This window comes from Pelobates fuscus, chromosome 4 (genome assembly GCF_036172605.1).
Source record: "Pelobates fuscus isolate aPelFus1 chromosome 4, aPelFus1.pri, whole genome shotgun sequence".
Taxonomy (NCBI): Eukaryota; Metazoa; Chordata; class Amphibia; order Anura; family Pelobatidae; genus Pelobates; species Pelobates fuscus.
In genome coordinates, this window is record NC_086320.1 from 45,375,791 (window position 1) to 45,393,856 (window position 18,066).

Here is an 18,066-nt window from a genome sequence, read left to right on the forward strand (position 1 = left end):
ACTGGCCTCTTATTTTAGCTCATAATTTAATTCCAGTTATGCAAGTTTGCTAAATGAATGTAAAATGACTGAAAATGTATACTGAACCTTCACAAACAATATAATATTCATCTGATGTCAATCCCCTTATTATACGGATATATGATAAATTGGCTTCCTTTGGGCATTTGTTCTTTAGACAGCAAGTTATACAATGCTCGCATTTGACTTTTAAGCCAAGTAGAAGACCAGGAAGGAAATAATGCATCTTTTACAATTCTGTTATCTAGGTCTAATTGTGTTCATGGACTGCTAATTCCCCAAAACTCACTCATTAATAATTAAGACAGATAAAATATGACATTCAATTGAAACCCAATTGAGTTAGCCCATATTATATATTAAAGCTTTCTTAGTTCTAATGTTTTCTAAAAATGTTGACTTTACACAGAATGTGTCTAAAACTGCAAAGCACCCATTTTCTCCTTTTCAACATTTATATCCATCCTGGCTTTTTAAGTTTCTGCTTCCTTTATTTTTTTAACCCCGTGTTTTTTTTTCTTCTTAGTCTTAACCGTCTTAAAAGTCCAATTTTTCAAATATTTTCTGGTCTGCAATGTAGGATCTCCATTAAAATGGTGAGACAGGATACTCTAGCAATTACTCATTCCTCCTACACATCCCTGGCCTCTCATTCTTTCTTTCTTTCCTTCCTTTAATTGATATTCATTACTATTGTGTTGTAAATCACAATAAATGCCTATCTATTCACGTTGAGTATACTACGTCACTATATAATGTACACTGATTAATCCTTCTTATAGACTGTGAATACAAAAAAAATCTTTCTTTTTCTTTTTAATGAATTCAAAATGGTTAACCCTTTCTTTTCCTTGCCTGCTTGCTCACAAAAAGTATTACATTTCAACCTCGCAGAGATATTTCTAAAGCCACAGAGAGACTTAAGTGAGGTCAAAATATTTGTACTTTCTACAAGGTGAGATATGTACAAAGCAGTATTGTCAGAGTAGAACCTTTACCATGACTAGGGGGTGCCACTTAGCTTATTTAATGGTGGGAATATGAATAACCCACCAACTTGAAAACAAGATATCAGAAGTAAAAATGTATTCATAAAGAATAGTGTCCAAACAAAAGGGAATCTAGAACCCTTTTCATGAGGGCCTTTTTAAAGAGTAAATACATTAACCTGAGAAAGGCTGTAGTTTACTGTAGTATTGTCTTGATGGAACTGGTCACATATAACCTCCAAGCAAGTAATACATCGCATCTGCTTATACAATCAGTGGACACTTTGTTATGATTTGCTGAGGGTGTAGATCCCTAGAGAAGTCTGTCATAAAACTTTCTCATGGCTGCGGTTAGGAAATAGTTCTTACACATCCTTAGAGTACAAATATGGCCAAAATATATCTCCACATAAAAGCCGCAGACCTACATTTTGACCACTTCTGTGTTTATTAACTGTCTTTTGCAAAAATAATTTACACCGCTATTTGTAGTATTGCATATAATATCTGAGAACTGTTTTATTGGTTTTTTTTTCAAATTCTCACGTTCCTATATTAATTTACTTTTAACAGAATTACGGGGCAGTTCCTGTGGGAATCCAGGAGTTCCACCTAAAGGTGTTCTATCTGGTACAAAGTTTGATGTTGGTGATAAAATCCGTTACAGCTGTGTAACTGGGTATATTTTGGACGGTCATCCTCAACTCACCTGTATTGCGAACAGTGCGAATACAGCATCTTGGGACTTCCCTGTTCCTATCTGCAGAGGTATGGCAAAACTTGTAATGTTATAGAGACAATATTAGAAACATTAAATTGTTTTTCCCTTAAAATGCTTCAAAATAAAATCAAAGCATTATGCATGCATTATAAATATTTATATGAATTACATTTTAATTAAAAATGTTCCTATGCAGACCGATTGTATTTCATTATGCTTCTTTGGGACAAAATCAATTAACATAGGTTATGTTCATTAGATACTATAGTGTAGTGAATGAGAAACCGATTTGAAAACTTAAAGGGATACTCCACTGCCCAAATACAAAATAAATCAACACCACTGTTTAGTAGATATACCCCACATGAAAACTGGCATGCATTAATTATGCATTTTCCATTTAGGATATATGTAGAAACAGCTTGCAAAAACTGCAGATGACTTGCCTGCAGCATTTACAAGCCCTCCCCTTTTAACCCTACCCAGACTTTCTGTGTCTGTCCAATCACAGACTTCCCAATGCAGCTCAATGAGAAGTCTTTGCACTGCAGGTGCTCTGGGTAATTGCTGAGTTCAGTGTAAATAACCTAACCAAATCAGGAATTAACATGACCTGTTGTCTGTTTGAAAAGCCGAGGGGGTGTAACCAGTATAATTTATAAAAGTATACATTTCTACTGAAATCTGCACTTTTTGCAAAATTGTAAAAGATAAATAGGACACATTCTTCCACATAAAGCTTTTCAGCAAGATAAAGTGCTTTAGGGGTGTGAAGTGTCCCTTTAAGATCAAAATAGCTAATTCAGAAACATTCTCCAATTCTTTTTTTTTTTTTTCTTTTTTATACAAATACTGTGCAATACACTACCATTCACTGTTTAATTAATACAACTCATAGTCTATTTAAGAATAACAACAATAATAATGACAAAATGATGGCCAAATTATGTCTACAACAAACTGTAACTATTTTTAGCTAATGATATGTAATCCCCCAAAAATGCATACATACTCATTTCTGCACGTTTCTGCATACATGCTAATTTCTAAAAGTTGTACATACTTATGTTTTGGCATTTACTGGCTATTTGCTTTTTTTGTTCAAATTCATTTATTTTCTATGCTTTATTTAAATGGTATTCACATATACACATAATGATAAAATAAAGACATTAAGGGCTACGAAAAAATCATAATCAGCCACAGGACTGAAATGTTGGGAGGTTTATGGATGTACGAAAACACGAGGATGACATTAGGTTGCCCGAATGCATTCTTCAGCTTTACGTACATTTTATATTGCATGTTGTTTTAGAATTATATCTTAGGGCAGCTTTGGGATACACTTGTCTTGTCTTTCGAGGATTAGTGTGTGTTAAACTACAATGCATAGAATGTGGGCTGAGAGGAAAGCTATTTTGATAAGATACTGTACATATTAAACTCCATATTGTAGTTGATGTTTATCTTTACAAAATGTATAGCTTTAATAGATATTTACCTTAACATGCATTGCTCACTCTACTTATTATACAAAGAAAAATGAACTGCAAATATGTTTAACCATTATGTGGCACAGCTTAAAACAAAATTTGAAAGGTGTTGTATACTTCAACCCCCCCCCCCCCCCCAACCCAGCACAAACATGCCATGAATATTAAACAAAAACTGTATTTGAATGATTACATTTTTAACATTGCTGGTAGTCTAGATTTTCACATTCTGAGTCCCGTACTCTTTGTATCTTGTGTTTTATAAATTGTTGTTGGGAAATGTCATTTTTCCTTTCTTCAATAGATCCTGTTTTATATATCAGTGTTTTCATTAAGGATACCCTATATTTACATATTTTCTTCCTCTCGAGTGATAGAAGTGAAAATGTTGACTTTGAAGCATAAGTTTCAAAGTCCCAGTACTCTTTGAAAATAGCTTCAAAATACCGAAGAGGTGGCTTGATTGATAAGGTGCATCAGCTTAGAGTACATGAGACTTAAGAGAATGCTCTAGGCTTTTTGAACATAAATTGTTCAGTTTATTTATTGGGGTAGTCTCACATATATTTAATATATAGAATACACCACTACATTATCGATGACACACAAATGTACATATAATAGCTGTATATAGCTTTTTTTTTAGTAATGAATCCTTCCTAGGTGATCTTTATATTAAAATTTGTGCACACATATGTGACATAATATTATTATATAACACTATATAACATTATTGTAACAACAATAATAAGTCAAAGGTAGTTTTTATTATGTCTATCCCCGACATTCAGTCTTCTTCCTCTAATATGTATATAATAAACAAAAAGGCTGTAACATCCATTCTGAACTAAAACATACTTTTCATAATGACCTGTATTCATTCGTGTAAAAACTGATTTTCTCTGTTTATTTGATGCTCGTAATGTTTTTGTTTTTTTGCAGTGAATCTCATTAGGAACTTATTCAATTTTTAACTTCTGTTGTCATCTATATTATAAAACATTTTCCAAATGTAATCAGATATAACTTTAGCAATAGATATTTATGACTCAATAAAATATCTAATTCAATAAACTTGCTAAGTTAAAATAAATTGCTAAATGTAGTGCACACAAGGATCTAGTATGTAAAGGAGCAGTTACCTAATTAACCATTTGCATACATGTGCAGAATATATCTGCCACCCTTTAAGGGTTTGAACAAAAGGATTCAATTCAACAGCAAATGAATTGGAAAGCTCACAAGTGTAACATTTTGATCTCTGAGAGATCTTTCTCATGCTTGAGAAAGATCTCTCAGAGATTGAAATGTTGCACTTGTTTTGAATAAATCAGCTGTTGAATTCAATCCTGAGTGCCTGGACCATACCTTTGTTCAAACAGTTGCAGTGGGGACAGCCAACCCCAGGTCTAGCAGCACCTGGATCTTAACAAGAGTGCAGTATTCCTCCTATTTTCCTAACCCTTTAAGAGTTGGCTTAGTATTCAGTTTACAAATTAATAAAATACGTCCCTTCACAAGTGCTCACACGCTTCTGCTGTCTGTGAACAAAGTCGTTACCTCTGACAACACAAGTATCTAATTTTAAAGAATCATTGAAAAATGTAATGATCCATTGAATTAAATGCAGTGCTGTATTACAGCGCTGCCAATGTAAAATAAGCAGAATTATTCCATGTGTGAATTAAATTAAGGATCAGAGTTAATGATCCTCGGAATGGTGGCACTATGAAATATTTGGTCCTTTAAGGGTTGGCCATCCTATCTGTGAGGCCTAGTCCAAGGCTCCCTGATTAGAGTAAGTAACTATGCAGATCAAATGGGTGCCATCTTTAAAGGTTTGGGGTTAAACCATCATTTAATGGCTTAAACCATTAAAGGGACACTATAGTCACCTGAACTTTAGCTTAATTAAGCAGTTTTGGTGTATAGAACATGCCCCTGAAGCCTCACTGCTCAACCCTCTGCCATTTAGGAGTTAAATCCCTTTGTTTATGAACCCTAGTCACACCTCCCTGCATGTCACTTGCACAGCCTTCCATAAATACTTCCTGTAAAGAGAGTCCTATTTAGGCTTTCTTTATTGCAAGTTCTGTTTAATTAAGATTTCCTTATCCCCTGCTATGTTAATAGCTTGCTAGGCCCTGCAAGAGCCTCCTGTATGTGATTAAAGTTCAATTTAGAGATCGAAACAATTATTTAAGGTAAAGTACATCTGTTTGAAAGTGAAACTACTTTTTTTTCATGCAGGCTCTGTCAATCATAGCCAGGGGAGGTGTGGCTAGGGCTGCATAAACAGAAACAAAGTGATTTAACTCCTAAATGACAGTTAATTGAGCAGTGAAATTGCAGGGGAATGATCTATACACTAAAACTGCTTTATTTCGCTAAAGTAATTTAGGTGACTATAGTGTTCCTTTAAGGCAAGTGTGCAGGACCCCCTGGCACCAACCCAGCTTCATTGTGATGAAGTTTTTTTTGTGCCTGTAATTTAAGAAAAGAGTGAGTGGCAAATATGACACTTGTGTATTGAGTTGACCATGACTTTTCCCTCCCAAATCCCTTAAATGGTTAAATATTTATTGAATCGATTATGCACCTGTAAGTAATGTCCTAAATGCAAGTTTAACCATTAATATCTCCCTTTCTTATATCTCATAAATTATTCCCTTCAAACTAGTACAAAGTTGCACACTGTACACAAACTCCTATCGGAAAATGTATTCACTTCAGTCAGGGTTAATTTCTTTAGAAAATGAGATTTCTCATAACAATGATTTCAGAATAAAACGTGAGGGGGGACTTTGTGGGGAAGTGTGTTATTTCGCGAAGTGTGGGATTTTAAATGATGTTACAGTTATAAATTGAGAAAAACAGGATATGAACAGGATGTAGATTTATCAATGCATAAATACTGCTATAACAAAATCTGCACAAAAACACATTTTAATCTTTTCCAATAAGCATCTTCTTCCCACACTAGAAGTCTTTGCCATAGGATTACGCCATTATCCGCCTCCTGATGTGTTCATAAATTAGCTATTACCCACTCAACGTATTTGCTATTGACTGACTTCACCTATTTTCTGTTAAAGTCTTAATGGCTCTACTTACTTTTTATTCTTTTAAAAATGCTTTTTAAAATGTTTTGTATTTAAATGTACTTTTTTATTTTTATAGTTATTAAATCCACTATACTTATTTTGCTTAAATTTGGAATTATTCTGAATGAACTTAAAGGGACACTCCGGGTACCAATTCAACTTCAGAAAAATCAGCTATTTCTCACCAGAAAGTGATCTAAAAAATCACTGAACTATATCCATTTTAAATATTTTTTTTTAACACTTGTACTTATTCGTACGCATTAATATTGCAGATATACAAATTAATATCAATATTGCAAATGTCCACAAAGTTTATTTAACATATTTAGTGGATATGGGCCATGCAGCTCCTTCCTTGAGTGTGAATCATTCAGTACAAGAAATCTTGAAAAACAATTCCAAAAGGAGCCTTCAATAGCATAATATATTTTATTCATAATGAAATAATGAAAATACTCAATAGGTACTCACAGATATAGTGTCGATAATATAGACACTTTAGCACTGCATAGGGGAAAGCAACCTTTGGCACTTCAGATGTTGTGGACTACATCTCCAATAATGCTCTACAGCCATAATGCTGGCAATGCATCTTGGGAGATGCAGTCCACAACATCTGGAGTGCCGAAGGTTTCCTATACCTGGGCCACAGTACATAACAGTGTAGGTGTGTGACTGCCTCTGTGATCCTTGCTTCGTTATTTATGCCCCTCCAAGGTTCACACTGGTTCAGAGTTTTAGGAACCTGGTATTAATTGTGAGTGTGGATGCCAAGAAGCAGCTTGCCTTACAAAGTTAGCAACAGTTAATATTATACACAGCATCTCCCTAAAGGTAGTAGGAGCAGTCCCACGAAACAACTGCTGTGTATAACATTAACTGTTGCTACCTGTGTAAGGTAAGCTTTAACTTGGCATCCTCACTGAAAATGAATACTGGGTTTTAAAAAGCTGAACTAGAGTGAACCATGGAGGGACACGAACAGCTAAACGAGGAACGCTGAGTCTGCTGCAAATCTACACTGTTTTGTACTGTGCTGTGCTATAGAGTCTGCATATCGGCATTTATAATTGTAAGATCCTATTTGGCATTTTCATTATTCTTATAATAATTAAACATATACTAGTGGAGGCCCCTTTTGCGCTTGTTTTTCCACATTTCTTATAATATCAATACAACTTTAATGAATTTGATAGATTTTGGCCTTGTTAATATGTATTTTTATGCATGCTCAAATCTAAAGGTTTTGCATATAAATAAGTAAATACATATTATGCAGAATGCTGCACCATAAGTCTGCCTACTTAGTCACAACCCGTCATGCCATAAAGACCTAATTCTCAAAAGTATGCACACTTTCTTAGCCACAACAGCACTGAGTGAGCAGCTTTTTATTCACAACATGGCAGCAGACAAACAATTACAAACAGGTAGCATACCCCCCAAATATAGGAGGGGGAGCTCCTATATTGGGCCCAAATCCCTCTGTTCCTCTTTTGTATCCTAATGTCCTTTTCTAGGAGCTCCATATTGTTGGTGTGTCTCAGTGTATAACAGAGCTCCACAGCTATAATAATTACAGAAATAGTACAATAAATGTGTTTATAAATAAGATACATTGTTCATGTTCTAAATTACAGAATTTTAGTCGCATAAATTGTAATTAGTAAGTTACCTACAATTTCTCAGCAAAGCCTTGCCCCTGGTCACACCCCCACTCAAACCCCAAAAATTAAAGTGTCTCTGTTTGCCCATTTAAAATATTAGGCGGTATGATGTGATAACCTTACTATATTCCTCCCTGCGTGTCTTCTTCTAATGCAGTTCGTTCTGTACTTCAGTGTACTTCAGTCAGTGGTTGAGTGATGTACATACATTTGATAAGGAAGTCTTTTTTTTGGAGTGGATAAAAAGGCAGGCTTATGTTGCAGCATTCTGCAAAACATTTATTTATTTATTTTTGCAAAAAAAAAAAAAAATGGCCAACATCTATTCCAGGGGTATGCAACCTTTTAGTGATACTGTGCCAAAACAAGATTTTGAAGTCTCTTGACGTGCCAATCCTATTTTTTTTAAAGTGTGTATGTTGCCGTATTCTGCTTGTGTTATTCATGAGTGCTACAGTTGCATTGTAGACTTGTATTTGTGCATATGTGGGCTGTATCATTGTATATGTTCATGAGTAGTTTGTGGTATTGTGTATGATACCTATGAATTTGGGCGGTGTATAGAGGCTGCTTGTAGAATTTTGTATGTGAATGATATGTCACATTGCGTGTTTGATGGTGTGTGTATGTGTGGGGCTGCTTGGGGTATTGCATGTGAGTGGCTGCGTGTGGGGTTGTGTGTGTGTATGCGGATTGTCAATAGTGTTAATGGGGGGTGTTTGTGTGTGTGTGTGGGTTGTTTGTATTATTTGCATGAGAGGAATTATTTGTATGAGGGGAGGTTTCTTCTCCAGCTCTGTGTATGTCTAGCAGTGTGGGTGGCTTCACAGGGGTCCAGTGGGGACCGGGCTGGCCATGTGCAGGTCAAGAGCAGTAGCTGCGATAGCTTTTGCAGCCTGCTCTACTCCACTGTGGATTCCTGTTCATAAGTGGGGGGAGGAAGTGATCTGAAATCACTTCCTCTAAGTGCTGGAATGTGTAAATTGAGGATTGTTCTCACCAACCGCAATCCCTGTTCAGTTTTCAGTAGCAGATATCTGAAGTTCCTGTTTGACTCTGGAAGCCCTGAGTGCCGTGCAAAGTACCATGATCTATCCAATGCATTAAAGTAGGTTTTGTTTTTCTAAATCTTTCGTTTTATTAAGATGTTTGTGAAGTACACGGTAAATACAAGATCAGACTGTCTCCACTGGTTCCAGCAGGACAGCCAGAAGGGAGATCACTTCTCCCACACTCACTCCCGAAAAATAGGTTGCAATGATGTCGATCTAATGCTGCCCATTGTGTGCCAAAAAAGCTTTGGAATGAGACAGGATCAAAAGCAGAGCATCTCCCTCTAACAATATGCCGTGTTTTGGGGGTAAAGGTCAAGATTAGAGCACTTTATGTGATTTTGCTCACAAAGATCATTCCACATGCGTCCATTCAGTTCTGCAGTCAGGCCTCGCCCCCCATTAACCCCTTAAGGACACATGACATATGTGACGTCATGATTCCCTTTTATTCCAGAAGTTTGGTCCTTAAGGGGTTAAAGTAGAATCAGTGCCCAGAATATCCCTTTAATTTTTATCCTAAGAATATTACTTTCTTGTTTCTATCACTCACCTTCATCAACGGGTTACTCATATTTTGTGTTGCTATCAGCAAGACTTGAATTTGTTTACATATTAAATATTTCTCTATATCTAGTTCTCACCCATTGACAATCAAAAAACAAAAATGCATCCTTCATATACCATAGCTTTAGGATAGGTAATTGCATATAACAATCACGGTTACTGATTGATGTTAATTGTCAGTAGTGATCTAGGTAATTCCAAATGTTATTACCAGCTCAGCTTTATTCCACTCATTTATTTTGGCCATAAATTAGTTTTTTTTTTTTTTCAATTGTCCACAATATACAGATTAGTGAATAGCAGAAATGTGAAGCATTAACCCAACTCCTGCACCTTATTCTAACCATATATCTTTAATAATAAAAAGAATAACAGCAAAGATTTTACCATGAAGAGTATAGTTTCAGCAGCACAATTTTGCCATTTTAAAATACTTCTTGGTGTACCATTGCTTGCAGTTGTCAGTCTTTATTCAGTAATACCAAATCAACAAAATTATTTAAAATGCATTGCGACTCTTGATGCTGTCATAAGCAGTGAGAAAATATGTGTTTGTGTATGATAAGGTGTACATACTACAGATGTGATAAGTACAAGCCAATTTCTTTCTGCTGAATGTTCCTGGTGATAAGTACTATTCTCGTCCTGGCATGCCTTGCATGCGCATTAAAAACCTGACATAATTTTCCCATAATTCCCTGCAAACATGCTCAATAGAAAGTGTACAGGGAATTATGGGACATAAAACATTTGCTATAGATTACAGTCTGTTTCTGCAGAGCCTTTTACACAAAACATAAAAACGGATATATATGTATATATATTATTTTTTTTAAGCACAAATAATTAACTTATTCTGTTTTATATCCATTCAATGTGACAGGTAAAAAGCAAGCAATTGCTTGTAGTAAACACCACAAACACCATATGATCATTTATAATGTATCTAAAAATGAGAGGAATAAATGGCTCCTTTAAACAATGGCAATGGTATGAATATAAAACGACATCATTAATATCGGCTTGTTGTGAGGTATAAACAGAGCGTGAAGACTCACTTTGTGCTAAAATAAGAAATAATGTACCTTGTGTATAGAAACACAATGGCAGTTCCTTTCTAAGATATATTCTAGTTTATAACATGGCAGGGAACCTCCATGATTCAGCAGGTGGTTAGGTGCCATGGCAACCATTAGTCACTCACTGCTTCTCACAGCAAAATATATGAAACCGGTGAGACTGCTCCATTTCATCTAAAACAAGGTTTCTACCTGCTGTAATAGGAAGAGAAATGGACTGCTCTGCAGTCTCTGAAAATAGTATTTTCATGATTTACTGTTAAATGACTGAAGCAACTTGCAACATAAAATGGCATGTGCGTGTTTATACAAATACAGTTTGCATGCCACTTGTATACCAGCAAGACTGTATACTTATGTTTATATTTATATGTATATATGTATTCTATTAAACAAGCATTTGGGCATATTTCCACTCTCTGGCTTTCACGCTGTGCTGTCATGCCATCCTGCTGGGAAAATGGAGTATCTCAGCTAATCCTCTAAAAAGAATCCAGCCACACTACACTGCATTTTATATAGTAGTATTAAGAGAGGGGAGTATAGGGTAGCGATAGGGGATATTTTTGGCTGATTACTATCGAAGTGAAAAGTTGACGATCTGTGTATGTATGTGTTTGAATGTGTGCGTCTGACAGTTTGTATATTTGACAATGTGTGTGCATCTGTCTATATTTGTGTTTTCTGACTGTACACATGTTTGTATCTCACTGTGTGTTTGTTTGACAGTGTGTGTGACTATGTTTATGTGCATGAATAAATGTCTGGCTGTGTGTCTGTTTGACTGTGCAAATGTGTGAGTCTACGGCTCTGTGCATGTCTGACAGTGTATGTGCGTGCTTCTGCGGCTGTGTTTGTGTCTGGCAGTGTGTGTGCATATGTGGCTGAGCTTGTGTCTGGCAGTGTGTGTGCATCAAACTATTTCTGTGTGTGTATCTATGTATGATTGTGTATGCGTATCTGACGGTGTGTGAGTCTGTGGATATTTTTTACAGTGTATATGTGTACATCTGTGGCTATGTGTCCCTGACATTCTGTGTGACTGCATTTGTCAGACTGTGTGTCTGTTTGACAGTGCATAGGTTTGTGTGTTTGTAACTGACTAAATGGACACTAGGGCTGAAACGAAGAAGAAGAAATTTGTGTGCAAACTTAGTTTTTGTATTTTGCAAAGAATGGGTTAAAAATGGGGACATGTCAAGTGAACGCTAATAAGCCAGAAAAAATATATATATACATATATTAATATTATTATTATTTAGAAAATATTTTACCAGGAAGGATACATTGAGATTTCTCTCATTTTAAAATGTGTCCTGTGTCCACAAAATATTGCATTGATAGAATAGGGTACAATCAAATACAAAAACAATATTAATACACAATTTATAAAAAATAGAACATAGAACAGGTACGAAATATATAATCGACCATGACAGGTTCATTCTGTTTTGAGATATGTAGAGAGGGATCTCTTAAAGTATTTTATGCCTGGGGAAGATTTGAAAGTGTGCGGGAGGTCATTCCATAATTGCGGTGCTCTGTAGGAAAAGGAGGATCAAGCCGCTTTCTTTTTGTATTGAGGTAAACTAAATAAAGTGCTGATACTGGATCGCAGGTTATAGGAGGTGGGAACAGCCGGGAGAGCATATACTACATCCCCATAATCAATAATTGGCATCAGCATTTGCTGTACATTTTTTTCCTTTACTGTAGGGCTTAGGCAGGATTTGTTTCTGTACAGGGCACATAGTTTTGAATAAAGTTTAGATGCAAGTTTTTCTATGTGGAGCCCAAAAGATAGATTGGGGTCTAACAACATACCCATATGTTGTAGGCATTGGTATTTGAAAGGGTGGACTGCGGTCAGTGTGTTATTTGATTTTGTTTTGATGTATAGATGGGAATTTTGTAATTTGTGTAATTTAGGTACTTTTCCAAAGATCATTGTAACAGTTTTGTCAGTGTTTAGGAAGAGTTTGGTTTTGGGGATCTACTTTTCTACCTCTGTGAACTGGTCTTGGAGCACAGCCTCAAGCTGCGGTAGATTGGATTTGCTTGCATAGATTACTGTGTTGTCTGCGTACATTTGAGGATTTGAAGAAAGTAGGCAGATCATTTATAAATAATATGAATAGTAGGGGACTGAGAATGGAACCTTGGGGAACACCACATGTGACTGGGAGAGGTAGGGAGTCGCTGTCAGAAATGGACACATATTGTGATCAATCCGATACATATGATCGAAACCAGGTTAGCGGACGATCACCCATACCTGCATTTTTTGGTTTGTGCACTAGAATGTCGTGGTCTACTGTGTCAAAGGCCTTTGCAAAAGCAAGGAAATAGCTCCAGTTAGGTCTCCTTGTTCCATGCCAGTTTGGATGACATTGCAGACTTTTAAGAGGACAGTTGTAGTGAAGTGATTCGGGCAAAAACCTGATTGATCAGGGGTCAGATAGTTAGATTGTTGGTAATACTCACATAGTTGCGTATGGACAAATTTTTCTAAGATTTTTGACAATACTGGGAGCAATGATATTGGGCGATAGTTAAAAACCAAAGTAATGAGACCACTTATATGGATAAGCACTACTCTTGCAGTCTTCCGAAGTTTGGGTATGAATCCAGACACCAAGGATTCATTAATTAGGGTTGTGACAGGTTTAGCAATTGCTGGTGCATTGAGCTTCAACACCATTGCTGGGATTTGATCAGGTCCAGACTGGTTTTGCATTTTTAAATTATTAAGGTGTTTCTTAATGACACTAATAGATACAGGTTTAAAATGGAACTTCTCTGTATTGGGTCTTTGCAAATTTAGTGGTGCCTGATCCACCTTTGTAGTTTCAGGGTGAGTATCATTTATTAGCTTGGCAATCAGGGTGGTGGAGCATCCGACAAAATAATTGTTAAAGGTAGTTGCTATATCTAGGGGAAGTTGCAGGGTTTGGTTGTCCACTTTGGCAGTGTAGGGTTGGGAGTGGATTGGGATTGGGATTGGGGGAGTTTTTAAGTTATTCATGACTTTTTAAAAGTTTCTAGGGTTTGAAATGTTATTGTTTATATTTTCACAGAAACATTGGGTCCTGACCAATTTTGCTTGTTTTGTGCATATATTTCTCCATTGTCTATAAGCACAGTGATCGTTTATAGAGCCAGTACGCTTGAACTTTGACCACAATGAATCCCGAAACTGGTACATTTGAATTAGGTCAGCTGTGATCCAATTCATATGTGCCCCTTTTACTCTCACCTTACGCAAATTCCAAACTTGTAGGAGTTTGGACTGAAAGAATTCAACTGCACAGTTTAGATCTGGAATTAGGTTTAATCTGTGCCATGGGAGGTTCTTGATGTCATTTAGAAAGAATTCAAGATTACATTTTTGAAGGACCTGGTGATTTTAACCTTGGGAGAGGATTTAGTAGCTTTTATTTTGCACATGCAGTACACTAAGCAGTGGTCACTGAAACTGTTAGGGAGAACACCTGCCTCCTGGATTCTATCAGGAGAAGTGGAGAGAATCCAATTGAGCAGGGTATGGTTAAGGCTTTTAATGTTTACGCGAGTGTGGGAGGAGATTAATTGGGTTAGCTGTAAAGTCTTAAACAGCAAGCAAGAACTATTATTTTTAGGATTCAGCCAATCAATATTAAAATCGCCAAAGACCAACAGTTCACTTTTTGGGTTTTGAGCTATGGTTTCACTAAGGAGATGGGCTATGTCAGAAAGGGAATGCACTGGGGAGCTAGGTGGGTGGTAGATTCCTACAACAATGATTGATTAACTGCACGGGATCTCAATTGTGCCAGAAAGGAAATCAAAGGTGGCAGGAGGGCTACATTTTGTAAGGGGGTGAACTTTATAGAATTGTCTGCATAAATTACAACGCCGACCTCCTCTTTTTGCTCTGTCATTTCTATGGCATGAATACCCATGTATTGCAATGGCAGAATATTTTTGCGGTTAGCCACAATTCAGAGAGTACAATGATTTTGGGCTTGTAATGTGAACACCATGCTTGCAGTGACTTGATTTTTGGTTGTAAGCTGCAGATATTACAGAGCACAAAGGAGAGGTATTTTTTTAGCTGAAAGGCTAGGAATTTAATCTGGGGGGGGGCAGGGTTAGACTCATTTGCATAATTTGCAAGGGCAGGTAACATGAGTAATAGGAATTTGGACATAATCTTAGTTTGGTAGTATTGTAATTGTAGGGTTTTATACTTTTGTGGAGTGGGGGTTGGAAGGCTTGATTTCTACACTTTCCACCAGCACTCAGCTGATCTTATGATGTATAAGAATTTGGTTCTCAGTTTGTGGTGAGTGGTGCTTAAAGGACCACTCTAGTGCCAGGAAAGCATACTCGTTTTCCTGGCACTTGAGTGCCCTGAGGGTGCCCCCACCCTCAGGGACCCCCTCCCGCCCGGCTCTGGAAAGGGGAAAAGGGTTAAAACTTACCTTTTTCCAGCGCTGGGCGGGGAGCTCTCCTCCTCCTCTCCGCCTCCGTTCCTCCCCGTCGGCTGAATGCGCACGCGCGGCAAGAGCTGCGCGCGCATTCAGCCGGTCGCATAGGAAAGCATTCATAATGCTTTCCTATGGATGCTTGCGTGCTCTCACTGTGATTTTCACAGTGAGAATCACGCAAGCGCCTCTAGCGGCTGTCAGTGAGACAGCCACTAGAGGAAAAAGGGGAAGGCTTAACTAATTGATAAACATAGCAGTTTCTCTGAAACTGCTATGTTTATAAAAAAATTAGTGACCCTAGCTGGACCTGGCACCCAGACCACTTCATTAAGCTGAAGTGGTCTGGGTGCCTAGAGTGGTCCTTTAAGAAGGTAGTGGTAGGAATATTACAGGAGTGTGAAGAGGGTTACAGGGAATATTAACACTGTCAAATTTGGAGCCATGTATAGGAGGGGAGGAGATGAAAACACAATATTAAGTTACGAATAATGCATATAGGGTGAGGAAGTAGTACTTACACTACATATATGGCTAGGTACAGGACACAAACATAAATGCAGAAAGCACAACAGTGTGTGGATGATAATGAGAATGTTGATTGAAGCATTGTCTGCTGTTTTTGAGGGAAGTAGGTGTAAGGAGAAATGTTGATACTGAGAGAGAAAAAGGAAAATAAGAGGAGGACAAGATAGAGCATTACTCAGATGGGTATGCACTTCCAGAAAAAAAAATAGAAGTTGGGAGTAGGCCAGGGGAGGCGCATATAGGAGATGTAGTGAATATATAATATGTATATATATATAAAATTACTATTACAATTTCTTAAATAACATTTGCAATACAGACACAAAATGCATAGTATTGTTCATTTTCTATTATTTTTCCTAGTCGATTATAACAGGCATTTTCCTGCTATGAGTGTGTTTTTAACTTTAGCCCTGAAATTAGAAACTCCAGCATATCACTTAATGAGAGTGCTCTGCCTCAGCCACAAAAGCAATTATTGTTTTGGTATATAAACATCACAGTAGTCTAGGCTGTGATATACAGGATATAATGAAATACTCTTTAGAGTGTCATTTACTGTGAGCGATTAAGCAAATGTTACTTGCACTTAGGAAATCATATATAATCCATGTTCTACAGCTTTTATTTGTCAATGATCCTCTTTTTGTTTCAACAAATATCTTTATATTTTGACTTCTGATCTTTAAAATTAATTAAATGGAAATCCCCCGTTCAAGTCCAAGCGACTCACCATGAAGCGACTCACCATGGCGCACCACCTTTCACATGCAGAATATTAACACTTTTTTTTTATACTCAGGACTCCAGCAATTTGAGAAGTAAAAGTAAATCTTTTTTTTTTTAACTCCATAAACGTATCTGGTAGCGATGAAAGAAACTGTTGAAAAAAATGCATCCAAATGGAATGACGTCACTAATGTCTCGGTCAACATATTGTCAAAACTTTATATTAATATCTGACTGATTACAATCACACGCTGGGGAAGATTTAAATGTGTATTTATTTGAATCGCCTAGTAGTGCTATAGAATTATATATAATATTAGGATATGGAGACTAAATAAACCAGGGATAGCAATAACCCAATATTATGCCCTACAATTTCTGAATTCCTTCATGCTAGGCAATAGCCAAAAACATATAAACAATAAGAAAGATAAATTATTAAATAATGTAATACATTTTAAAAATCGTAATTTCAGTATGCAAATTGGTATCAATATAGAGATAGAACCATAAATATTGCCCTGCCCTACAGCTTGTTTTTATCAAGTCGTCTCATGTATTAGTCAGTCACTCCATCTTATATATCATGGGAAATCACAATTGTTCTGGCAATATGAATGTGTGCGGTTTAATATAATTATTGATTAGTCCAGTGGCTCAAATCCTGCCAATCCCACTATTCCTCTATAAGTCAAATTAACCCCTTAAGAACCAAACTTCTGAAATAAAAGGGAATCATGACATGTCACACATGTCATGTGTCCTTAAGGGGTTAAGTTATGGTGTCCCCCTAAATCGTCAGATATTTTTCATTTGGCGTGTAAGGACTTTTAGATTGTATTTATTTTTTGTCATTATTTAGGAAGACTCCGTAATGCCACTAGGCATCAAGAGGGCTATGATAGTTGATTCAAGATGTCTACTTTTTACTTAAAGTTGAGTTGTTAGTTATATTAATTATTTGCTTTTAGTGAATAGTCATATGTATTGGGTGGAATTATGCATACACCATACTACTAATCAACTGTTTGATGTACTCCTTGAAAATTAATTTCTTGAATTTTTGCAGAGATCATAACAAGACACCCATTGTTAGTAACTAGCAAATGCCTCAACATAGGGGGACTAAGGGAATCCGCTAGATTCTCTACTTAGATTGCACAAGTAGGTAGTATTATCAACAAAATATTTATTTAATAAGCTGATTTTTTTTCTAACTTCTGCTTACTTATCATAAGTGCATTGTTGATGTTTTAAAAAAGTGTGGAATTGAGGTAGATGTCAAATATAACATAACTTGATAATCACAAGTATCATAAACAGCTTATATTTTCATAGGTAAATAGAGTTATCTTGATCTTATCACATGAACAATGTCTTTGACAAGCTGTATATGTCAATATATCCAAATGCCCTTTCAAACGAACTGTGCCTCCCAGGACAATATAATTTCCAAATGTCTATCTTCGAAAGCCTTCGCACAATGAATATTTATATAGTTTTTCTTGCTCTTCGCTCACATTCTACCCTAAGCCTTGTGACAATCATATTAAGCTGAACAATTTGTTGCAAACTTTCCATAAATATTAAAAAACCTTGACAGTTTTGTTTGAATTCCTTCTGTTAGTTGAGCTCTTCAAAGCTCTT

General features: G+C 36.4%; 1 protein-coding gene across 1 annotated transcript in view; it reads left to right on the forward strand.

Annotated features, from left to right (window-relative positions):
* Positions 1-18,066, forward strand: part of CSMD3 (CUB and Sushi multiple domains 3) — a 1,213,223-nt gene that overhangs the window by 326,575 nt on the left and 868,582 nt on the right. Inside the window, exon 4 of the mRNA XM_063451130.1 lies at positions 1,584-1,778. Within this exon, the coding sequence (XP_063307200.1) occupies positions 1,584-1,778 (195 nt within the window). The remainder of the gene's footprint in view (positions 1-1,583; positions 1,779-18,066) is intronic.